This window comes from Oreochromis aureus, linkage group 17, assembly GCF_013358895.1.
Source record: "Oreochromis aureus strain Israel breed Guangdong linkage group 17, ZZ_aureus, whole genome shotgun sequence".
Classification (NCBI taxonomy): Eukaryota; Metazoa; Chordata; class Actinopteri; order Cichliformes; family Cichlidae; genus Oreochromis; species Oreochromis aureus.
The window spans coordinates 9,805,396-9,832,244 of NC_052958.1; the positions used below are offsets into that span (position 1 = coordinate 9,805,396).

At 39.3% G+C, this 26,849-nt stretch overlaps 1 protein-coding gene across 1 annotated transcript; it reads left to right on the forward strand.

Moving 5' to 3' along the window:
• Positions 1–782: 782 nt before the first annotated feature.
• On the forward strand, positions 783–25,016 carry waslb (WASP like actin nucleation promoting factor b). Its single transcript, XM_031726543.2, is given in 13 exon segments — positions 783–1,210; positions 8,273–8,407; positions 8,758–8,844; positions 9,768–9,864; positions 11,614–11,637; positions 16,987–17,173; positions 18,084–18,126; positions 19,343–19,496; positions 20,461–20,720; positions 20,722–20,778; positions 20,780–21,019; positions 21,115–21,223; positions 22,217–25,016. Coding segments are annotated over 13 exon segments (1,560 nt in total). The 5' UTR covers positions 783–1,105; the 3' UTR covers positions 22,279–25,016.
• The last annotated feature ends 1,833 nt before the right edge of the window (positions 25,017–26,849 follow it).

Consider the following 26,849-nt stretch of genomic DNA (forward strand, 5'->3'; position numbering starts at 1 on the left):
AGCTAGTTACCGTGGTTTCAAGCAGCCTCCTTATTGGGTGTGTCCCTTCTGTTATTGTGCCATACTGTGCCATACATTAATAGCCATATGGCAGTCACTTGCATGGGTTGAAGAGAGAGAACAGACTTTGAGTTTACAGCATATGTCACAATTTGGGCATTACCCCTGAGGGTATATATAGTAACTGGAGCAGTCTTAATTTTACCCTGTGTTATTTATAGGTCATTTGTAGTGTGATGAAACCAGCGTGCATTGCCTTTAAAACGTTTCCGTTCACGGGGGGTCATCATCTCCCATTGAATGTTTAACATCATAAGGCCAGAATAACTGGATGCATTACTTCTCTGACTTCAAGAATTTAGAAACATACATTAGACGGAATGTATTTTTAAAAAATAAAAACCTATTTAGTCTTATCAGTATCGGTTTAACGAGTAGGGTAAAACTTAGTATTAATTCTGAACTAAATAATTCCTCTGGTAAACAGCATTATGTCATTGTATTTGTGAAACTTGTACCTTGTTTCTTATCTCCTCCCATTCTGCACTCGCATTCCTGTCATGAAAACCAGGGGCGGACTGGACTAAACCATCTCTATGTAGACGGCTTGGAGTTGTGATTTCATTAAATAGAATTTGATCACCGGGCTTTCACCAAAATGTGCATGATAAAAAAATAGGATATGTATAAATAAACTTTTACCTGTTTGCCGTTCTAAAGTTTTCTTTTAGTGGTGATGCGGCACACAGTTGGGATACGTCTGCACCCCATTCCCGGATAGTGGACTCGTCCTAACACTGCCATGTTGGATGGAACTGGCGCTGGGCTCTCTGGCGGCCGGACTTCCCAGGAAAGTTTTTGCCGTTTTCCGTGTTCACTCGGTTGCTCCAGTTTTGACCTTATTTTGTGGAGGAGGGGGACCTCGAACTACATTCCTGAGCGGCATATTTTTTTTGTTTCTGCAGTCTTGCCGACCCCCGGGATAAAGTGAACCGGTGTGCGGGGTCGGAGCCAGGCCACGGATGACCGAGGGATTGTTTATGTATCTTTTTGGATCTCGTAACGAGTTAGAGTCCGTATATACTTTATAAACTGATCGCCAATAATGAGTGGACACCCGCCGCCACGGCGGCAAACAAATGTCGGCTCGACATTACTGTCTTCGCAGGAGAATGAATGTCTTTTCAACCACCTCGGCAGGAAATGCATCGTAAGTTTTCCCATTAATTTGTTCTGTGATAGCGGGCTAAGAAAAAAAAGGGCTAATGCAGCTAACTTGCACCGTGTATCCCGTCCCGGGAAGAAAAATGAAGATTAGCTATTAGGTGTAACAGTGCGTTTATGGCCTACAGTTTTTTGTTTTGATTTTAGGGTATTTGTTGACTGAGAAACATTTGGGATTTCTTACTTATGTTTGTTTTGACAGTCGAGGCGGCCGGAGAGGGCAAGTAGGTGTAGCGACTGTGTCAAACGTCCCGTTTGCGACGGTGACATTTGGGAAACGACAAGTTTAATTTCACCCTCCGGCCTGGGTCGGTATGATTTTTATCTTGAAGGCTGGACACACCTGAAATCACTCAGGAAATCCTGAAATTCCGCTGTCATTAGCCTAACCGCATCGAGCTTAGCTCTGGCAGAGTGGAGTTAATAGTCGGGGTATTGGAGCTGTTAAACCCATCAGCGGAAAACGGGGCAAAGGAATGATTTTTCTTTTTTCTTTTTTTTGCACTGGCATTACATAACGTGGCTGAACCTGGGTTGTTTTCGGGAAGTGTGTCCCCCGAAAAGAATGTGCCGAGCAGGCTTGGCTGAGCTCTTGACAAAGCTGAAGAGCCGAGAAGCCCTCTGCTAATGCAGGACTTGTCAGTCACAAAAAATCTGACGAGAATCTGTGGGAGTAGCCCGATGTACCAGTGGGACTGCAGTCAAGACCACTAGTGCAGTGTCACGACTCAATGTTGTAAAATAGCCTGATGTTACGTAACATGTTTAGCATTCAGCTGATTCATTTTTATGTCCTCATTAAGCACCATGTCTTGGAGCGACCTACATCCAGTAGATCATAGTGTTATCTCAAGTAACAGATATGCAGCTGCACCTTCACTTCTCCACAGCAATGTCTGCATGTCTTCAAAAAGTTGCATGTCTCATTCTTTTGATATTATGATTCCTCTTTTCTTTGTGGGCTGACACAACAGAATGGCCATCAGCTGACCATAAAAGACACTGGGGGCTTAGATCAGTAGATATTTGCCTTCCAAAGAGTCTGTGGCTTACCACAGCCCACATTTAGTTACTGTTTGATAGTCTCACACCCATATTGCTATCTGTTAAATTAAGCTGTTAGACCACTTATCACACTCCAAAGTTGGGTAATCTTTGCAAAGAGTATTTAGTTTACTTCTTCAATAAGGTCAACAAAATTGTTGAAAATTAAGCAGATGACAGGTTGATTTGAGTTTCAGTTTTACTGTTTGATTTATACTTTTTTTTTTTTTTGTATTGCTGTGGAGACGTTTGGTCTCACTATGTTGCAAATGTTACCCTGTGATTTCAGCATGAAAGAATGGCACACCTTCACCTGTTATTGATTACCGTTGCAGAGGAGGCTGGTTTTAAAGTCCAGGTTTTCCAGTTCAATCAAGTGGTCTGTTTTTGTGCGCTCTGCGGGAGGCGAGGTCAACAACAGGGATATTAAATTCTCCACTGCCCTTTCTTAGTGACTTGCATGTAATCTGTTCCCGGGTTACTTCCTCATAGTAATCATTGTTTCCTGTAATTGTGCATAGTAAAGGTGTTGTGCTTGAGTGACACACAAATGTGTCTTCCTCTTTGCTGCCCTAAACCAACCATGCTGTTTGAGATGCTTGTGTGTGTGCGTATGCACACATGTTTGCTTTGGAAAGGCCATACTTCCTGTCCCATGACACAGTATATCAAGCCTGTATGAGGTCACACGGTTGGATGTCCCGCCTCCTCCTTAGACACAGGTTTCTAAGGTGTGCCTGACAACTATGTAACCAGTTTTAAACCCCAGTGACAGCCTTCATCTGGCTTTCTGGCAGTTGTGTCATACAGCATGTGACAGAGACGTGCACTGGGGAACATTCCTCACAGTCCTACGCTCTTGTGTGTTTCTACACGTCTTTTCATGAAGAGTGAGTTTGGAAGAGACAAAGTGTGTGTGTGTGTGTGTGTGTTAGAGAGGCTCGGGGGAGAGGGAGGCTGGAAGAGACAGACATTGTGTGTGTCTCAATCTAATTAGAATATCCACCAAGTGATGTAGTGGCTGACCAAATGGTTGGCGCTCATGCAACACAATTGTTAATCAGAAAATGTAAAAATCACAATAACTGTTTAACTTTTTTCAGCACCATCATCTTTCTAAGCGAGACAGTTCTTACCTACCAGAGTAGCTGTATCTGTAACAGCCCTGTTTGTATACTATTCCTTGTTACAAAGCAACAGACCTTTTTATATTGGTGTATCTAAAGCATGAAAATTCTCAAGTTTACCTCAGATTGTTTCCCTAATAACATCTTTTAAAAATATGAATTTTACCTGCTTCTGTAAGCATTTAAAATGTAATATATGCCGTATGTGTTAAGTGGTTTAATCTTGCAAAATAAGAGTGGCAGTGGTGCACATGCATATGGATTATCAACTGTAGAAATCCCTGGTTTAAAACTGTGAAACCACCTGAATCATAACGTTGTGCATTAAACACATTTCATCCTCCAAAATCATGCATTGAGAAAAGGAGACACCTACAGGTTCCCACACAGTGGTCTCACTCATTAGTTTTACTCATTGGTATTCCTTGTGCTGTTTTACCATCAGCAACACTGACTTGGCAAAAGGTGGAAGGCGTCCAATTCACGCTGTGTGCGTGCATGTGCACATGCACAGACTGCTTGATCAGCAGTCCTGTCCTACAGGAAGTCCCGTGGTCGGCCTCCTCTGGTGATTTGTGCTGGAGAAGGGGAACGTGACTCCTTTTTCACTCCACCTTTCCCCTTTTGTGATTTTTTTTTTTTTCTTCTTTCCTTCTTTTTAGTCTCACCTTACCTCTTATGTCATCTTTTTCTTTCCCTTTTCCTTGGTTGTCTTTTGTATTTCTTGTATTCTCCCTACTCACCGTTAAACATAGGGTTGAATGTCCCAAGTTTAACAGATAAACATGAGCCTAGTGGTCTGAGGTGTGGACACAGGCCTCTCCATGTTGATTTTTTTTGTTTGTTTGGGTTTTTTTGTGCCTTACATTCATATCTTTACCAGCTTGAAGAAGATCTAGTAATGACAATAATGAGAAAGCTTTAACAAAGTAATTACAGGAGCAGAGTCTCAGTGTTGTTGCTTCCTGCAGTTTTTAGAAGTCTTTCTGTTGTTTTTATTAGTCTACATTAGTACAGACTCACACAGCAGCAGAATCCATTTGTAATAGTTGTACACGTGTTACACACATGGCACAAAAACAACTTAATTATTACTCCACACTTTTGAGGGCGGATCAGTCAGAAATGAATACGCCGCATTTACTTTTGACAGGTGAGCTGTCATACAGTTAAAGTTGATACACTGTTGGTATCTTACTAATATGGATAGTTTGTGAGTTGTTTGAGACATGGTCTCTCTAATTATCAATATAGCTGACTACCAAAGCTGCAAAAATGTTTTAAAAAGTCTGACTTTAGGCATTACATGTTAAAGTGCAGTCAGAGCTGGTTCATAGTACATAATAGTGCCTGAATACTGTCACTTATTACATTATTGTTGTGGAAAATTCTAAATAAAACTGTAAGGTACATTAATTAACAATGGTGTAAAAGCAGCCATATGTCTGAATGGCAGAAATATTACACATCCAAGGGCTAAACCCTCTCCTTGTTCTTCCTCATCTTTTCTGCATTGCCTGCACTTTCTGCTTAAGCTACATATTTGGTCTTGTTTGTTCCCTCTATAGGATCCTCTTTAAATTTTTGCCGAAAGCCGAGTCCACAGATAAAGCAATTCAGTTTTTTTCATTGTTCCGTAGCTGATTGTTTGTCACTATAATGCAGATTCTAGGCTCCGGTTGTATTTACCATTCTGGTGTATACCTGTCAGTGTCCTTAACTCTCATTGGGAGTTGTTGTAATCTCTCACCTCAAAGCTGAGATACATTTAACTCATTGCCTGCTTGTTTTGAATCACTAGCAGTTATTTTCACTGTCGAGGCTACAAATAGCAGACATTGAATTCATAGAAATTCAATTTTTCTCGGATTACCACAACAGTGCCATCCCTTTTCTGTTGCAAACATCCCATAATTTGTGCCATATGCCATGCTATGTAAAATGTTGATGACTGTTACATGCTGTCTAAAGCAAAAAGAAGACCGCTAAGCTATATGTTCTGATAGAATGGCCATAAAGAAAAAACGTCTATGTCCATGTCCAACTTCTGAAACGTTACACAGAAACCGAGGGTCACTCCATTCATTTGAGAAATTATACCAAGCAGCTGCTTTCTCTTTTCCTGTTGATTCAGTGGTGGTCTGATTTTTCTATTAAATTTCTATAAAATTTTTGCTTTTGAAACCTGCAATCACCAAGGGTGGAAGTGCTCTTTAACCATAAATTGCTTCCTGAGGAATTGAAAATGGAATGCAAAATTGTGATGTGTTACTAATACAGATAGTTCACTATGTTACTTGATCTTTTACTTGTTGTCATTACCTGCTTATATTAGCTTTCATTTCTTCCTTTTAATCGACCCCATGTTTATAGTTATATTGCATTAGATTTTGTGCTGCCTGGGCAATTGCATGGTGAGGTCAGCACACATGTAGAAACTAAGTGTTTGAGGATAAGTGCATAAGAGAGAAGAAGAGGGAATTAATTCACGAGAGAATGGTTTGGTGTGTAGGGCCCTTTTGGCCAGGGTTTGATGACGCCATAGTCAGAGCCCCACTTCCTGCAGCCTTTGGCCCTGTCAGGAGCAATCAGCTCTCCGTGGGAAAATGAATCCATAGAGCCTCAGACCTTGGATACCAAACAGGCCCTGTTACTGTGAAAATGCACTACAAAACAGAATTTAAACGATTCTTTCAATCATGGCTATTTCTGATCAAAATCTAAACCACCAAGAATTGTAGTGTTAAGAAATGGAATAATTACATAAATGCAGATAAAAATATCTTTTGCAGGCGAGCCAAAAAACTCTTTTCTGTTGTCTCATTTAATGCTGTGTTTTAGTCATGCAGTTAGTGTGGCTATCATGACCACTTCAGGAATGGGCTGATGCAGCTTTTTCCAGTTTGAACAATACGACTTCTAAGCTAAGATAGAGGTATCCAGTTAGAGAGGGGTTTTAATTTAATAAGCTGTGTTCTTCACTCTGAGTAAGAAACTGAATCATCTTTTATGTGTAAGGAAACCTCAGGCTCAATCCTTACTTTCCTATATATTTTTTTTAGTTAAACTGTATCAAATGAATGCAATCAGCAATACAAATGCACTAAATTGGCATTCATCACTAAAACAATAAATTACAACAGACTCAAAACAAGTGCTATGATAAATTAAGAATTTATTTACCTAATTTAATGTTGCATCTCATAATTTACACTTTACTCATTTCAGCTAAGATTGAGTCATACTACAGTACTGCATACTGCTGTGATACTGTTGCAACTGAATGTAACAATAGCCTTACCTTTCCCAGCTGTTAGTCTATTAGTTGAGCTAATGGGAGACATGTGAAAGGAAATGATGTCAATCAAACTGACACCACATTATGTTGCCATAATAGTACAGTAAAAGTTTGCTGACAAGTATTTCTTGGTGCATGACAAAATTTAAGAAAAGAAGCATAAAATGAGATTTCAGTAAGAAGTAAGACAAATAAAAGTAGTACAAACTCATTCTCATTTAAAAGCCAAGGAATAAAAGTGGGTTTTCCAATGGATTTTAAAAGTGTCTAAGAATGACCAGAGTGAGAGTGAATAAGCAAGAAAGAGAGGCTCCAACACTCAGTTACAAATTGCAGTTAAGTTGATGCTTTATTGTTCCTCTGTGTTGTGCTGGCTCTCCCGCTACTAACCCAGTTACTGCTCCCGTTCCGTGACATGATAAAGACAGACCAATATAGAATTGAATTGAATAGATTGTCAGATATCTGTATTTTTTTTTAAAACCAGGATGGGATCAGTATCAGATCCTAACATGAGATCAGTTTGTCCCAGTATTGCAGCAGTTCCTCTGAAAGGCCAGGACTGCCATTTGTTTAGCTAAACTCAGCTTGTAGGAAGAGTGTGGTGTGTGGAGTCACTGACTGGAAGCCTTTTCTTTCAGAGATATCAAAATTGTTTATTGCCCTCATAATGCCAATGTTCAATAGTACCCTGGGTTTTATTTTAGCAGTTAAACCCAGCACAGTGGGCTTTTTTTCATCTGCAGAAGTAAATTTATCTGCATTTCGACTGCAGAATCAAACTTTTAGTTTCAGTTCAATGGTAGAAGGAAGTGGAAACTTGTTTAGAGGTTTGTTTGGTTTTTCTTTTTGTTTGTTTTTTTAACAAAACCTCTCATTCCCACTAAATTACAAAGAATAATCTAAGGGCTCCTCCGTATGTTGTCTTAATACCTGCAGTAGTTCCTGGAACTCACTTTAGATGAGAAGCTCACCGGGCATTTCCTGTCGTGATGCTCTTGCTTTCATGTATGTGTTAATGGCTGTGAAAGTGGACCCCCTCAGTGTTAGAAACCGCCTGCAGCAACCTGTAAAAACTGCAGGAGTCTAACCCTGCCTTAGGATCATGTCTCTGTGTGCACTACAGGTGTGTTTTTAGTGTGTTTGCACATATTATGATACCTTTTTGTCTTAAACAAATGTTGGCTTCTTTGCCTTTTTCTATGCCTTTTATTTGGGTGTGTATGTTGGTTATGCGTTAATATAGCTGGAATTTCTTTGGAATATTTAATTTATGGAGATGCTGAAATGCATGCAGTATTCATAATACATAATCGGAGTAATTATGCCTCGAATCTATATTGTACATATCATTAAAAACTAGTGAAACTACTTCTTGGGGGGTCTTTTTTTGACTTATTTTAAGGCAAGTGGGGTGTTTCCGTTCTCTATCTGTAATACATTTCTTATTTTGCTTTATTCCTTTAGGATCCAGCTTGTAAATCTCTGGCACATGGCTGTATAAAACATGCTTTGTATAGTACATTAACACAGATATTTGCGATCCTCACTCTCCTTCTCCCTCTGTCCTTCTTTCCAGACATTGTCTTCAGGCGTGGTCCAGGTATTCACAGCAGATAGGAGCTCCAGCTGGAACAAGAAATGCTGCGGGGTGGCCTGTTTGGTTAAAGACAACCCCCAACGATCCTACTTCATCAGGGTCTTTGACATCAGGGTAGGTATATGGGAAGCAAGGGGCAATTCTGTGTGTAAAAGATGGCTTCTTATTGAGTTATCGTGATAATAAACTGTACGTAACCTGACATTTCTACTTGCCTTATTAGTTGGTCAGTATTTTAGTACTTGTCTACCACCAGCCAGTATTCATAAGAGCCTCTTACTGTAGTTTTACAGCCACAAAGCTGAAACTGCTGAATGCCTGACAAAGAAAAGCAATTAATTAGAAATGATTCAGTAGCAAATATTTAATTCTGTCTGTAAGATCTGTAGTATAAAAGTCCCTCATTTACTTATTCTACCGAATCGATTTATTGTTTATTAAGCCGTGCTTCTGTTTCTCCACAGGATGGGAAGGTGATGTATGAACAGGAACTGTACAACAACTTTAACATTAGTGTCCCCAAACCGTACTTCATCACATTTGCTGGAGATGTAAGTTTTTTCCCCTCAGCAGTTACATTTGTCCTTTTACTTATCTTTCTCAACCTCAGGTTAGTTGATAATATTTAGACCCCTCCTTTAAATTTCTTTTGTGTTAAGTGTTAGTGTTGCTGAAAAATATTGTGTCTTGCACAGCAAAGTCAGTATTTAAATTGTTCTGCAGTGTGTGACCAAGAAAGGATATCGATAAGGTTTTAGCGATACGTACATTGGTATTGTTTCTAATCACTCTATTGATGCAGAGTGGGTGGGTGGCTCAAGACTTTAACAGAGTACTGTACTAATGGGGGTGTTTTTGTTTTGTTTTTTGGATAGTTCAGGTGTGTGTGTTTTTTGTGTACTGCTGAGTAAACATTACACCGATGCAGTCTCAAATTTTAATGGACTTAGTAGGTACAAGTTGTACTTTCTGTAACCAGTAAGTGGCATTGAAAATCATATGCCTACGTTTTGGTTCCTTATTTTTTGTTCAAATGTTCATGAAAGCATGTCTACATCAGTTAAAGTTTACCACAGAGCATATTTCCTTCATCATAATCTTCATTCAGTCCAGAAATTCTGATGGAAACCTGCCATGGAAAGCATGTGTGACCAAACTTCCAGGTGTGCTTACCAAAAGGCAAAACACTGTTTTTCCACCATTAAAGTGACAGAACTAGAAATTTGAGCTTTGTGTCACTTCTAAAGCTTTTCATGTCACAAGACGTCCTTATTTAAGGAGCAAACAAACTGTTGGTTAGCACGGTGGATTAGACTTGAGCAGACCGTAAGCTTTATGGCACTGTTGTTCAGTTGCAGTATATGCATAATGGAAGTGTGTTTGGAAACTCATAGACTATCCATAGATATACAGAAGTACCAAAATTCTATTTATCACAGTTTTTTAATTTCTTTTCTGTTTTGTGTGTTCACAGACATGCCAAGTGGGTCTGAACTTTTCCAGTGAAGAAGAGTGCAAGCGTTTCCGGAACTCTGCGGGAGAGCTAATGGGGAGAAAACAGAGGAAAACCGGTACCCACTTATTGCTGTCACTGCTTCACCTTAGGTCCTAACTACTGATCTAACTTGCTGGGGGGAGAAAAAAAATGACATGATTAGCAAAGTTTTGTCTTATGCTCAACAATCTGGTTTGTCTGATTTTATTTCAAGCCAAATCATCACCATTCATCATTAAGCGGGAGCACAAGATCAAATACATTTCTGAACTTGTCATTTTTGAAACTGTTGGATGACAGAACTGGGCAAAAAAAACATCTAAATTTCAATACATGGGTAATCTTAATCAGTTGTAGTCAATTGATGGAAGATGTGCATTGGGGCCACATTTAGCTGTTCCTTATGTTTTTAATTTTTTTCCCTTTTTTTGCCTGGGTCTGTCTGCTGTTATCATCTGCTCTTCTCCTCATCTTATAAAGTTTTCAGAGCTGTTGGTAACAAGTTCAGTGAGAGTACGATCAGAATACTGCCCTATTGTGACGTAGTCGTATTTAAAAAAAACAGATCTTCAGAGTCATCTTAACAGAAACCTCCTAAAGTTGGTGCTGCCAAAAAACTTTCAAACATGTTAACAGAAATTGAAAGCTTTTAGGGGTTTTCCCCACGTACTTCCAGATGGTTCTTCCAAATGTTTCTTTTGACACAAATACCATCACATGACTTTTCAACCAAAACAAATGCATCATAATGCTGCACCCAGGCTTTTGGGGAAGAAATATGCTGACTGTCCCAAGGGGGGCACTGCAGTTTCAGAATGAAATGTGCAGAACCAATCAATGATTCCTGCTTCATCTATCAGGAGTAGAGCATTTCCAGTGCTTTCTTGTAATTTACTGAACATGGCGATTGGTTTCAGAAACCAATTTTTAAATATTGTACCCCTAAACTATTGTTTCAGTATTTACAGTAACACTTTTGAATAGCTCCAGATTTAAAAAAAAAAAAACAAAAAAAAAAACAGGGTCAGGCATTCTTTTTCCTTCAGTTCATTTCTTCATGCACCAACAACTCTAAAACTCTCCACCTAAAGACAAAGTCATCCACACAGATTCTCAGAATGAACATGAAACTGAAGAGATTCTTATCCACAGCCATCCAGATGCCTTCTCAGACTTGGCACTCAGTTCTTAACTTTGATTATCTTGTGCTTGATTAAAACCGAGCTGTCTCCACTCTGCTTGTTCTGCGGGTCATTTCCTGACCTTTGAATCGATCGTTCTCTTTCGTATTTCCCCCTCAGCCCGCTGCATTTGGTGCTTAATCTTATCAACAAGGCTTCCTCTCTTTGATCTTCCACCTCAGGAAAACTCAAGCCATTAGAGTGTGTGTGTGTGTGTGTGTGTGTGTGTGTGTGTGTGTGTGTGTGTGTGTGTGTGTGTGTGTCCCATGTTAATTAACAACCTTTGAACTTCTAGAAACTAAATGTATTAGTGTTAATATGAGATGCAACATCTCTTGTAAAGCCCTCTGGAGTTGTTGATGGTTTTAAGTGTGGATACTAGCGTGTGTGTGTAAGAATGTGTGATTTACTCCTTCTAAACACACTAACTGAACTCTGCTTGGCAATTTATTTTTTTCTGAATAACCCTCCATTCAGTGCAATACACGCACAATCCCGCCGAATCCTTCACTTGAAATACAAATCGGCTCTCTTCTCTTTTTAACGTCTGTTCTCTGACGCGCTCACACTCATCCGCTTCACATTAACACAGCCCACTACTTAGCACAGGAGTGTAATGACTTAATTTGTCTGTGTGTTCACAGAGAAGAGACGCGACCCTGCAAATGGTATGTTTTCCACTGTTTCTTTCTGAAATGATCAGAAAAGAAGTGTAAAGCCAGAGTCAGACTTGTGTCTGATGGTGTTGGCAAACATTTGTGACAGTCTGCTCACTGTGTCATACTGGCAGGGTTTCTGCATAGCTCATGGTTTCAACGATAGTTCATTTCCTCTTATACTGTGGAGGAAACTACATAGCTACATTGCAGTTTAACTGATAATACCTACATGAAATGTTAAATGCAAACTACGTACATCTGTATAGTTTATTAAGACATAAGCTGTGCGATATGTCACATAGAAAGACTTAAGCATAGCGTCTGTCTATTTTACTAAAATTCAGGGTGACAAGGAATGCAAAAAGAGGCGACTTGGTCTGAAACAGACAAGGAAAATGTAAGGCCTACAGACTGATTGGCAACCCTCTGGCAATTGGTGGTAGCTTGGGAGAAATGTGTATTCTCTTACCAGTTGATGAGTGGCTACTGGAGGTTGCTGGTAGTCACAAGGTGAAAACTGATCACAAAGAGGTATAGGCTGCTGCACCAAAAACCTCTTTGTGATTACGATCGGAGTGGGCAGTAGTTTGCATGGAAAATTCATTTTTCCATGCAAACTACTGCAATTGAAGGTTGTCAACAGGTCTCTGGGCCTATGTGACTGAGGCCTAAGCTATCAGCTGGAATGACCTGCCAGTTGATATGTCATAGGGCAAAACTTTCAACAAGCTTCCCATTTTCCTGATCTGTAGCTTCTAACCATAGTTGGGCGATATCTGGTTTTAGTTTGGTCTAAGTGTCTTTAATTAGCCCAGCTCATAGCTGGGAACCAGAATTCACTGGGTACCAATTCTGTTGTGATAAAAAGAGGCGAAGGGGGATGCTGTCTTAGCAATGTGTGACACCATGCCTAATATTTGGATTCATACTTTGCTACGTTAGTTCTCAAACACTTGCAACAATGGGGGAGAGTTGATTACTTCCCACACAAAAACAATAAACCTTTGTCATGCACTGGTTACCCAAACAGATGACCTTCCTAAAAGGGGATATACAGAAGCGCAAGACTACAGTTAACTTAATGAAAACAACACGGAAAAAAACTAAACAAACCTGAAAACTAAAAACTTGAAATGTCACAAGAATTTTATCAAAAGTCCCAACAAGCACAAATTCCAGAAACCCAAAGCTCCCTTACAAAACCCCTAAGTTCCTTGAAACCCATTGGTAATCCTTAATACTTTTAAGATTGAGAGGCTTCGCTGCGCGTATTATGACAGTGATAACAATATACAGTCAAAACAGCCAGTATGCATCCTGAGAACATTTTGCCAGTGTAGAGCTGTTCCCTTTTGTAAAGTACAAAGTAAATAGAGAAGCTGCTCATAGCTGGAATAACTAGTTGTGAAACAGCTCCAGGAGCAGCTCAAGAAGACCTGAAGTGTTTGACATGAATCATCTCAAGGTTTTTGATGTTGCCGGTTTTGTTTTTTGGGGTGTCTTTTTTTTTATTTTTTTTTATTTATTTTTTTTTTATAAAGAATGGTTGTGTCTGTTATTTGTTTTGATTCGATTTTGGGGTTTGTTTGTTTTTTTTTTAAATGTTTTTTAATGAATAATAAATTATTTACTACAACACAGTACACAACACATTGCTGGGTGTTATCAAAAACACAACAAAGGAACTACATGTTCTGTTTACCATTATGTCTTACTCCTTTAAATTAGCTTTAAAACTGAGAAACCTCAACATTTTGTGAGGTGATTCAAGGAAGTTTCATAAATATTTTCTTTGAATGAAGGCTTGAGAACTTCTAAGAAATGTCTGATTTGGTATTTTTAATCCTGGTCAGTGTTGGAATGTAGAGCTAAAGAGACTTCAGCTTTGTAAAACCATAACATGACATGACATTGCCCCGTAGTGGAGTCATGCCCTCTGTGTAGCGTCATTCTGCCGCTTAGTGTGGTTTGAGTGAACAGATGGAATACATTTGTGGATGTGCGGATGCTTGTGTTCTGGACATGTGTCACAAGACACATAGCCTAGTTTGAGACAGCAGTGGCAGGAGATGAACTAGTTTTAGACAGGAAGATTTGGCCCATATATCTGTGTGTGTGCCAGCATAAAAAGGTATTAACTTAGACAAGTATTTGGCTGATGCTTAGTTTGGGGGTAGGTTAATGGAATTGGGAATTTGGGTATTCTGATTGTATACATAAACCATCATGTAAATCAGCTCAGGATTTATATTTGGGACCCTGAGTTGGTATTCTTATGCAGCTTTTTTTAAGATCAGAGTTGGAAATGACCATTCAAAAACTGGTGTTTTCTAAAGGTGGCTTGTTTTATATACCTGTGCCCAGTAAAGCAGCCACCTATAAATGGTTCTGCCAATTTCTATCTTGGATTTGTCGTGCATGGTCTCTTTTTGTGGAAAGGTACGTTTTGCCTATGTAAGTTAGTCCATTTCCAAAGGAAATCCCTTTGGAATTTCCTCTCCATCCCTAACTGTCTTTCTCATTTCCCATCAGTGCATCATCACTCTGTTGCTGTCCTCTCCACTACTCCTGCTGCCCGTTGAGCACTCGCCTGCTCATCAATTATCCTCATCTGCCCTCCCTCTCTCTTCATTTAATCAGTCTGTTTTCTCTCTCATGTTTTTATCTATCACCCCGCCCTTCTCCATCTTTCTTTCTCTCCACCGATTCATCATGTTTTAGAAACCCCAGAGATTATTGTGGGATTATGCCATGGATGGGTTTTAATGGTTACGTAAAACAGAGGCACAAAATCCAGAAAAACTTGCTGGGATTAGATATGTTTTGCAGGAAAAGGGAGGAGGTAGTGGACAGACTGGTGGTGAAATGATCACAGCCAGCCAATCCGGGCATTACAATCTTGACAGTAGGGAGTCGAAGAGGATGAATAAACTTTAGCCTCTGGCTGGCAGAGTGTTAGCTCTTTCCCCCTTTCCAAATGCATTGTTGGATGTTAGCTTTTTCAGCTGAGGAAGGAACCATATAATCATCACCAGATGCAGGAAATCTATTTAGTAAATGAAGACTCGGATCCATCACATCTTCTTGTATCGTTTTGGAAGCAGAAACATCCTTCTGAACTGGATTCAAATCTGACACAAGGCAACAAGTGGATAGTCTTTGATTGATAGCTGAGACGTATTGTTCACTAGACGTTTCTGCACCTTTTTTTTTCTGAATTGAGAAAGAAGATCTGAGATCTTTTTGCTGCCTTTAAATCCAACCTCGCTCCCACCTTATCTTTCGTGCCAAGCCAACAACTACGATGATGTTCTGCACCACCTTTCTTTCTGCTCCTTCTGAGGAACTTAATTGTGAAGCTTCTGGAAGAGGAGCAACTATGGGAGGTGGAGGGCTGAGCCCAGGTAGCTGCCTGTCTTCCTTACATTGCCTGGTTCTCCCCCAGGATGAACTGTACCCATCTCTTTCTGACCCCACTGCTCGACTTTCCATCTGCTCTGAAGACCGAGCTTGCAACTTGGTGGACAAAGTGCTTGTAGACATCAGTGTGACCACCTGCGATACAAGAAGCAGCAGGTGTATTTGGGATAACCTGAGAAGGCGACGCAGCCGGTCCGCATCGCCTTCACCCAGCAAAACGCCCAACAGTCCTTGTAGCAAGCGTGTCGGAGGTATGTCTTTCATTTGAGGTGCCAAGTGAAAGTTGTACAAACTTAGTTGGACAATTATATTGTAAAGGCTGGAGTTATTTTGCACGGTGGAATCAGAGATGCTAACTGCTGGGCTAGGAGTAGTGATTGTAGGTATTTTGCATTGCCCTGACTGTATGTCGTGGTTTCTTTGGTGGAGGATCCTTTAAAGGAGAGGAGATTTCTAAGGAACCCCTGAAAAGTCCACCACTGATGTAGCTGACTTGGGCTTAGCTGTACCAGAGTGATTCAAATGGTTTTCCTTGTCAGTTAGCTATTAACAGTCCAAGCTACACAGCAGCAAGAGTGGTTTATTGCAGCCTAAGAGCAGTGAGTGATTTGATGGCATGATGTGTCATCATATCAGAGAGAGTGTGTTGTCCCTACTTTAACCTGGGAGAGTAATGGAAACAGTTTTTTGCAGCTTTCAGTTGCACAGCACAATATTAGCATTAATCAGTAAATGTTTTTACAGACCTCTTAGCTTTGGGTTCCCAAATCCCCATTCTGAGAACCACTGTGGTCGAGACAGTAGTAGTGCTTGCTTGTTGTGTGACTGCTGGTTTGCAGATAAAATTACTATGTGACTTATTGACTATATTGGTAATCTAGTATTGCCTGTGTCCATTCTGCTTCATTTTAATAGCTGGAAAACAAAAAACAAATGAACTTGTTCATTACTTTAGTATGTAAACAAACATTCTTCGTTGTTTGTGGTCAAATAAAGTGTACTCTCTGTTCTGTGTATGCCTTCTCCACTTGGACCTGCCTGGTTATGTAATCCATAATAAGAGCAAATCTATTAACTGTCTAGACCAAGGATGTCAAACTCATTTTACATCGCAGGTCAAACACAGGCCACTTTAATCTTATGTTGGCGGAAGCAGTGAAACTTTCTCTTTCTCGAACTCTTTCTGTGAGTGTACAGAGAATTAGCTACACATTTAATCAATGAGATATCTTACTGTATGAAAAAAGAACAGTATGTCTCAGTTTTTTAATTATTTCAGTGTAGTGTGAATTGCTATTAGGGATGTCTTTATTAGCAGGAAAAGGTGTAACACTTGTGAAAATACAGTTAAAAGTCTAGAATTTATGTGCTCCTTCACATTTTCCAAAGTCATCCAATGGGCCAGATTGGGGTCTTCCCCAGGCCTATTCTGGCCCCCGGGCCTTGTGTTTGAGACCCATTGTCTAGACAATTGATGAGGACCAAAACTGAAGAGAACAAGTTTTTGAACACGTTTTAGAAAAAAATGTACAAAGTCTTTAGTCTTAATGATGTTTAGCTTCATCTCTCTGTCTTAACTAATGTGATTATTTCGTTTAAATACCCCAGGGAAGTATGAAAAATGCTATTATTTATCATATACTGAATATTGTGACATTATTTTCTCACCAACAGATTTAAATAATATGTGCAGATCTCCACACAATCTGTAATAGTCATTAAAGGATGATTTACCCAAGTAAAAGCACAAACACTTATTTCTATATAGAGCCAGGGTCACAGGTCATGTTTTATGGCTTGTTAAACACTTTTATGGCATTTTAATATGAAGACAGTTTATGCTTTGGGCGTTTAAAGACACTTCTTTAGATGTAGGAGGAAAATCCTTTGTGGTTTTATATGAGCTGTAACTTTAGTACTGCCTTCTTCATTTTCCAGGACCCGCATTGCCCATGGCGACTGTCGATATCAAAAACCCAGAGATCAACAGTGTTCAGCGTTATCACAACAATTCTCAGATGAACAACATTGTGCACTCTTCCTTTCCCAAGAGGGAGAAAAAAGTCAAAGGGGGGAAGAAGAAGAAGTTGACAAAGGCAGACATCGGCACACCGAGCAACTTCCAGTGAGTCAGCCCAGGGTTGTTTGTTTAAGGTCGGAGGTAAACGCTGACCTTTGGTCTCCTTGGTAAACTGTTTTCCCTGGACTTTGTGCTTTTTCCAGTATTGTATTTTTTTTGTAGGTCGTGTTTTCACCACTTACCATGAATTTCATATAAGATATGAAGTGCCATACTTTTCCTACACAAATGCCTGGAGTTCACATAAGTGCAACAAATTAGACTGTCATGCATAAATTAAATTTTTGAGTTTGACAGCACTAGGTGGCACTACAGCAGCACAAAAAGCTTAAAAGGTCAGCTGTAATCCTGGTTCCCGCTTTGATAATTTGCTCTTTACAAAGCCTAATAATCCCACGGCACAGCCAGCATGAACTGCTGCACTATTACTTCATTTCCAAAATATTAATAGCCATTAGTCAATCACCCAATTAGCCTTATAAATAATACATTTAGTTATTTATGCAGCACTTGGAGAAATTACACATGTTGTATTTTATAATGTGGTTTTTAAAACACATAGCAGGAATAATTAAATGAATTTTAAGCAGCGCTAACATTGAAGGTAGTCCTCTGAGAAAGTCAAAAGTAGCATTTAAAGCTATGCTGTGAGTTCAGATGTCTTAAAATTTGATATAAAAGTTTGACACATTTGCACTGATGAACTTCTGCATCTGAAGAAGAGGTGAGGGGGTGGCAGCACTAATCCATTTAGTGCCATCCTACAGAATAAATAAACACAAATATCTTTGCTTTTACCTGACAAACACAGATTGGCTTTGCAGTTAACAGCTAATGGATCTTTATGTGTCTGCTTTTTATTTAAATATAGGAAACATCATGTACTGTGTATGTATTCTGCCCCCTTCCTGAACACATCATGTCTCACATGCTCTCTCCTCTCCTTTTCTCACAGGCACATTGGACATGTAGGATGGGATCCAAACACAGGCTTTGATGTAAGCAGCATCCACAGAACCTAACACTAATATGTACATGCTAGTTGTGTGTGTCTACATATGTCAGCTATGTGACCTCTAGACATTTGTGGCTCATAGCTCATCCATATGTTAGGCAGGCATCCCTCTTCTTGACAGATAGTTTAAATTTTAATACTGGCTCCCAAATATTAATCTGAGCTGTGTGGCTGAGCCATCGGGAGCGTTACACAAGGAGATTTTTTTTTTTTTTTTTTTTTTTTTTTGGTGATTGAGGGAATCAACCCGCATCTGCATAATCCATGGACTTGTTCCCAAAAAGCTTCATCAGTAACTGTGTTGGACTCTGGATGATAGCTATGAGATTATACAGGTCAAAGAGACTTGGTCTGCCTGTAAATGAAAAAATGAATTTCAGATGATTTTGGTTTCATAAGTTAATGCTTTCAAGGAGATTTTTTTTTTTAACGAGTGACGTCAGTCAAACAAAACCTGCTCACCTCTTAAATCCGCAGGCTTTTAAAGCCTAGGCACAAATTGGAGGATTCATAGAAGGGTAAGGGATACATTTTATAATCTGTTCTTCAGGTACTTTTAGTAAAGTCAAAGTAAAGAACTTCCCTTTAAAGGGTAAATCCTAGGTCTTTTTTTTTTTTAATAGTCTGCTTGAATCAGCTTGTCAAACCTGTCATATTATTAGAAAGCCAGATTTAATGCATATATATAAATATGAGGTCATATTGAGGTCTTCATCTCTTGCAACTTGATCTCAACTTGAAGCAGAGCATTTTCTGCTTTCAGATTCCACTACTCCTGTAACAAGTCCCTACGCAGACCTTTGGTAGCTCAGAACTGAAACCACCAGGTGGCACCATAGGGGCTGATATTCTGGTCTTTTTTTGAGCCCACTCTTATTTCAGCTTTTTATTTAGAAATGTCTCCACAAAACAAAATGACATACAGAAAGTTACTCCTCACATTCAGCTTTTGATTTAGCTCAGAGTGCATCTCCTAAAACTTCAAAATATTCTTTGATATTTTCTTGAAATTTTACAAAATATTTCCTTATATTCTTATTTCCGTGACCGATAAATGTGTTTTTCTGGTTGATGTTTGTCTGAAATTCCTGTTTGTACATTTGCAGCTACACATAATCTGATTACCTGTGGGACAACCTGAACCTAAAGTCTAGGTGCAGAGGCTAAATGTCATGTTTAAATCTCTGTTTATTCTTCAGCTGAATAACTTGGACCCAGAGCTGAAAAACCTGTTTGATATGTGTGGCATTTCTGAGGCTCAGCTAAAGGATAAAGAGACCTCTAAGGTCATCTATGATTTCATCGAGAAGAACGGAGGTGTAGATGCTGTCAAAGATGAGCTGCGGAAACAAGGTACGGCCACAGAAACGAATATGTAGCCCGAGTTTTCGTATCTTGATATAAGAAATAGGAATTTAATTATACTGTTAAATTTGATGTATGTGCGTGTTTGTGCAGGACACTGACCCTCTGAAAATGTGTTTAATGGGTTGACAATCTAACTAGTGTGGTGGTTTTATCCCCAGGTCCGCCCAGGTGGAGTGGTAGGTTTCTATGCATGACCTGCTGTGACTGTGCATGTAGAGTCAAACTATGAATCCAAGCTGTTTCAGGTCTTCAGTCTTTTTAGTAAGATGTTTGCTGTTTTGCACCTGATTGTTCTCGAGTTGGATGTGCTGTCGACTCTCTGGAGACATACCAGCTGTTTGTCACGTTAGACGGGTTTCCTTTGTTTCACGGAAACATTGTCCTGCAGTGACACTACTTTAAATACTTTCTATCTAACCTCTCACATGAACTTCAGCCACACTTGTAAATGTTTGGCCCGTCATGTTTTAAACACTTTGCACGTGGATTTACGTTTGTTTAACCAGGCTTTAGTCGTCAGTGAAGCAGAGCCAAACTAGCTTTTTGAGCTTTGGAAAGCATGTTTTTAAATGGTGTTCACATACATGGAATGTGGATATGAAGTCCAGTTTGGGTGTATTAACATCTTTCTATGAAAGTTTGTGGACATTTTTTTTCTCAATACAGATTTTGTGAACAAAAAACCCCCCACCCGTTATTTGCAAGAAGGCTGCCCCTTCACTCAACTCTGTAATTGCATGGCTTTGCTCAAGAGGACCTGATGAGCACTTTTTGACTGAGATTCCTTAAAATCTTTAGGAATTGTCCAGATTTTCCTCTGCCCTTCATTAAAATTATATGTAGAGAATAAAAAGGAAAAAAGAACTGTAGGGGATACAGTGTGAACTACAAATAATTCAATCACAAGTTTCTGCTTTAATTTCAACTTCTTTCTTCTCCTTTTCTTCAGCGCCTCCACCTCCACCTCCATCCAGAGGCGGCCCTCCTCCCCCACCCCCACATCACGGTTCCGCCCCTCCCCCACCACCACCTCCCCAACGGGGACGAGGTGCCCCTCCACCTCCTCCCCCATCCAGAGTTCCCGTCTCTGCACCCCCGCCTCCCCCTCCATCGCGGCCAGGCATGTCTGCTCCACCGCCGCCTCCTCCCAGCCGCGGCCCACTCCCGCCTCCCCCACCACCGGCCCACGCATCCCTTCCCGCCGCACCTCCCCACCACCCCACCTCCCCCCTCATCCGTTGTTGGCGCACCTCCTCCTCCTCCTCCTCCCCCCACCTCCTCCTGGCCCTCCACCCCCTCCTGGCCCTCCACCCCCAGCTCCTCCGCTCGCCACAGAAGCTAACGGAGGGGACAGCAGCCTGCCGGCATCCGGAAACAAGTCGGCGCTACTGAGTCAGATCAGAGATGGAACCCAGCTCAAAAAGGTGGAGCAGAAAGAGAGGCCAGCATCCAACGTGGGCAGAGACGCGCTTCTGGACCAAATCCGACAAGGAATCCAACTTAAAACTGTGAGTAGTCATCCATCCGTCCCACACAGCATCTCTCCATCCGCTGTGCTTTCTTTGCGTGCTTTAACCACCCCCTTTATGTATTGTCTTTACAGAGGGACGATAATAATGACTCAGCACCTGCCACACCAGCCCCATCATCAGGCATTGTTGGGGCCCTCATGGAGGTGATGGAGAAAAGGAAAAGGGCTATTCACTCTTCAGGTACTTTCAAATATATCAGTCTTTATCACCTACTCACCTATCACTACAACATATATTATATCTGTAGTTAAAATTAGGACTATCTTGGTTTCCTGTTGACTAACAATTTTTACCTCTCAGCCATTAAATGCCGATGGGGTATGACCCCGGCATTTGTGAATGCGATGACTCGACTATGAGGCAATGTAGGATTGTCAAACTGATACCATAGATAGAGAACTCTCAGATGAGTTTCTATCTCAGTGGCCTTGACCAGAAGGTCAGAGGTCAAGTTTTCCACCCATATTGAACATGATTTTATTAGTAAAGCATTTAAATTCAAGCTTACCTGACACACTGTTAGCAGCCTATAATAAGTACTGATGTAAATCACCCTGCAAAAAAGGAATGGAAGTGATCTTCATCAGTTATATTTCATTGGCTGTTTTACATGGAACAAGGCAGCCTTGAGTCTCTTGGTGTTTTTCCACTTTTAGTTGGCATTCACACAAATTCAGCTCCATATATCGAAAACGGGTTGACATGTAGTCGATGCAAAGTAATGAAACAACTTTTTTTCTTTTTAAGCTATTCTTGTGCTACGCAGTCATCAAACTGTTTTATAAACTGAATTACAAGGGAAAAAAAGCTTGTCAGCACCACTAAGTTTACACCAACTGCAGTCATTTGAACGTCATTTACTCTAAATCTGATGACATTTAAAGAATAGAATGGAACAGAGTAGCCCTTTATTGTCATTGTACACGTACAACCAAATTGTGGAACCACTTCCTTGTCTGTCGAACTTCCTCGGGGGTTTTTTTAGTTTTCACTTTCTCATTTGAAAAAAAAAAAAAAACACACACACACACTTGAAGGTCACCCTCAAAGAGAATTTTGAACAACAGTATAATGCACCATACTTACCCTCTGTATAAATATTGCTGTTTTATTGCCTGCATTAAGCACTTTTCATCTCTTTCAGCCTAGATAACATGATTTTTCTTTCTACAGATGAGGATGATGATGATGAAGATGATGAAGACTTTGAGGAGGAGGATGAGTGGGATGACTAGTGTTTGTTTTTTTTGTTTTTTTCTTTTTCTCCCCTTCCCAAACCCCCCCTCCTCAATTCCCAAACCGAATGATCACAACACTAAAATTGTATTTGGAAAAAGAAATCGTTAATTTCAAAATTATTAATGTAAATGTTCTATTGATTTGCTGTATATTTTTTGTTGCCTTCATGCCTTTTTATTAATCTGTGCAATACCTCATTTAATCTGTAAATGTTTGTCATTGTCATCTTCGGTCGTCGGCCCTTCATCTTCTCCCTTTACGCCTTATTGGCTGGATCTGTCTCTTGATAGCAATATGTCTCATCTCTCATTTTAAGTGTCCCCCCGTTCACATCACTCCCTCTCATCTGTCACTCAGGCATCTTTCATATCTGCTGCCTCCCATTGCACACGTTCCCAGTCCTCAGTTTAACGTGCAATTTTATATCAATTTGTCTTTCAAACTTCAGAGTTAAATGTAGTTTTGGGGTGGTGGCTTACAAAACAGGTCGCCACAGATCTTTTGATTAGTCGTATCATCGTTGTTCATTAGGAGGGAAAAGAATTAACTATTTTCATACCCTACTGCTCTGTAGTTTATTTTTACGTATTCAAATGATCCTAGTTTAGCACTCATATTTTCTTAAAACAAAGAGGATTTTTGGAATATTTAGCTTCATTTGTTGTGGACTGTAAATTTTCTCCAGAGTTTGAGTCTTGTTATATTTTTGCACAGATTAAAAAGAGGAGACTCGCTGCATGAATACAGGACATTTTTCAGGTCTGCTTCATTATGGAAATTACATACGCTTTAGGTAATGAGACAGAAATACACCTGAACATGAAGCTTTTTTATTTCATTTGTTTTTAAACACACAACACTACATAGAGTACATGAATGGAGGTAGCCTACAGTGTTATAGCAGGCTATCTGTTGTGATTTTTAGGGTTTTTTGGGTGGTTTTTTTTGTCATTGACACACTAAAGATTCAGCTGAATCTGTGTTCTGTTTTTTACAATAGCAAGCAGAGTATTAATAAATGCCTGTTTGTTGAAATCAGGTCATTCATCATGTAAAACTTGTGGAATAAAGACATTTTAGTTTTCATACCTGATGCTTATCATGGGTCCATATGCAAAGTTACTGTGCAGAAACACCAGGGCTAACATGTACTTCCTGCTATAGGAAGAAATGCATTCATGGCATTCTTCTAACAAGTATCATTATTTTAGCTAATTGTAAATCATGAGGTGTACCATAGGAATCACTTCCATAAAGAACTCGGTGGTTAACAGTTCTCTACAAAGACTAAAGATTCAAGCTGTCATTTGATCTGAACTAAAAAAGGAAAACGTTTAAGTTTAACAGTTTTATTTAATGTTAAATAGGACAAAATACCTCAGTCACAACTAGTTAAAAGTCTGCTTAATTGTTAGAGAACTGTAATTTCCACGGTTGTGCAAATTCCTTCTAACCCGTTTGTCTCTAAAGTGATATTGTATAACGTAACTTTTGCTAAACAGCAGTTGATAAGTTTTCCTTTAGTGCTTTCTGTCTGAAAGGTTCTGCAAGATATGGTCAAAGGTATATGTCAGCACAAACCATCTTTTCCTGAATGTATGGAATAGCTCGCTTATTTCCTACAAATGTAGGTCTTAATTACAATTCGAGTATGTTAAAATTTCAACTTTGTAACTCTAAGTTTCAAGTTGGGTCTGTCAAAATTTTGATTTAAATATATCTTAAAATTTCAAGGGTTTTTTTGCATTGGCAGAAAATGGTTTTAAAAGCTAAACAAAATTATGACAGAAAATGGAAAATAAAGAACCCTGACGGCAAATCACTTCTTCTAGTGAGCACTGGACACAAATGACAGTTATTGGTAAATCCTGTATTATAAAATTAGCTCTAACAGCAGCCATAAATGGAAAATGTTAACATTTATCATAAAGTTTTCTGTTATTGTTGGCTAACATTAGCCATTAGCGTATGTTTATAGCACACATTAAACCCTTGGCCTCAAAAATAGAGATAACCTGACTTCCAACCTGTACGTAATCAGTGAACCGTCCTGAAGACTCATTGGTATGGTTTCAGTTTTGGAGGAAATGGCTCGTTTGCTCAGGCTTTAAATTTTAGCTAACCATTTGCTAGCTGTTTATACCAGACCAAAATACGTGGCAGAGAAAACCGTGAACCGAACTAAGTAAGGGTGAGTAGTACCGCTCGCCAAGAAAGGAGGAAAAATCTAAAACCTGTTGCTGTGTCATCAAGCTAATGAGTTGTCATGTTTAGTAACTAAACCTTAAAAAAGAAAAGGATATTAGCATTCCAGTCTGGGTAATTTTGCTAATACGTTTCTGGACAATAATAATAATAAAAAAAGACCAATACAACACTCGCAGTGCGTGAAGTTTCTTAAAAAATACTGTGATTGAAAACATTTAAAGCTCTTCAAACTATCATTTCTTTTCTTCTGTTTGCTATTTAAGAAAAAAATATTTCCTTCAAATTATGTCTTTGAGAGACAAATTGCCACTTGTTTGATTTTCTAACTGACCTCTTTTTTTTTTCTTCTTCTTTTTTTGTCAAATACTAAGATACTTCTTGGGAGAAAAACTTGCCATGTTTTTGCTGATGTTAGCTTCTGTAGGTAACTCGGTTAATAAGACATTGTGAATGCCAAGTCTTACCAAAAAGGCTGGATGAATAATGACTCTTACAATGTACACTCCAATAAAAGGTTGATATATACTTATTTTGTTATTTGGGCTTTTTTTTTTAAATATATATTAACCTTCACATCTTGTCACAATGGATGTCTCCTCCAATCTTTGCCTTTTGTACAAAACCACAGGTAATTTTTTTTGTTGTACAAGACATGGTGACATTCCTTTTATATAATGAAGAGGTGAAATGAAAAGAGATCACAATCATGTCAGCCCAGCATGTAATGTGAGCAAGCAATGTAGATCCCATCACCTACAGATCTGGAAACAGCTGGATGGAGGATTATCACAACCTTTACTGACCCAGGTAGAAATATAGGGCAAAACATGAGTGTGTTCATGCAGTCCTGACTGAATTTCAGCTGTTGACTCTTGAAATAAAAAAGACTTTCTTTTTTTTTCCCCTTGTGATCAGAATGAGCTCATGTGAGGTAACAAGATAATAGTAGTCCAGTAAAAGCCATTGAGGCTGTGTTACCTTATTTGACAGGACTCTGTAAATCTAAGCATGCATTTCTTTGTATTTGGAGCCATTTCATGATTAACAAAATGCATTATACTCTTAAGTAAATGAAGGAAGCTATATACACAAGACAGACACAAACACAAGAAAGAAAGACTGAGGAAATAATAATTGGCCTTTCCATGTTATTTATAGACAACTGTAATGACCACAACAGCTCTGTGCTTTGGTCATTTATTTTTAGTAAGCTGGTCTGTTATCTTTCCTGTCTTCTGCTGAGCTTATGAAAGGGATTAGGGCAGGTATGGCACTTTCCATCAGTGTGCTCCTACTTTGATACAGTACTTCCACAGAGACCAGCACACACAGAGAGAAAAAGCTTTTATATAAGCAGAAGCACTTCTGTAAAGTTTTTGTCTGCATTAATGAGAATGCTTTCAAAGGTATTATGTCATTTTTCTTCCTTTGAATATGGAATATTTACGTTTATGAATGCAAATCACTCCTACATATGTCCTTGCCACTTTCACTGTAACTAATATTCCAATGACCCTGAGCCAGTTTATTAAAAAAAACAAAAAAGATGTTGGGCAAGTCGATTGGCTAATGAGACAAACTGGATAAATTACTCAAAAATGTCTTTATGCCAATATAATTCCTTTATCAAAGTTTAAATGTGATACTCCCATCCATCAAGCCACAGATTGTTGTACACAGTGACAGCACAGCTAAATGCGGTGTATCTGATATCCCCATATTGGTGGTGTTTCTATATCATAATAATGTTGGTTCAGGATTGAAAGCCAGATTAAAAGATTAAAAGCCACTGACCAATCACGTTCTTGTGATGTCATAAGTTTGAGATCTGGTGGGAAAAGGGGAAAAAAAGCCTTGAAATAGCTTCTAAAACCATTAGCTAATTTCTTGGTAAGTTGATCCTGGAGTGACACTGTTATGATGGTATAGAACAAAACCAACACGGGGATATCAGAATTGGCACATAACACATAAAAGTGTCTTTTAAACAGTCAGCCTTTCTGCGATGGTAAATAGTCTATTGTAAAATAATCTACCACGTTAACATAATTCGGCACTACGTGTGTCAGCTTTTGACCCTATGAAAAATAAAATGTTGCTCACCCCTGACACACCACTGACATTTTATCAATGGAGTTCATCATTGTAATGGTTAACTGTACTCTTCTAACAGCAGCAGTAGCTGCCTATGTTAATAAGTCAAACAACCCGAATGTTGTGACTCAGAGGCTTAACAGCTCTGGGTTATGTGTGGCTTTGGCATAATATGTGATACATGAACATGCCTGCTTAACATTTTTTGTGGTTCAGAAAAGGGTTTTAAAATTCTCTGCAGAGCATTAAACCCAGTGTACATCCT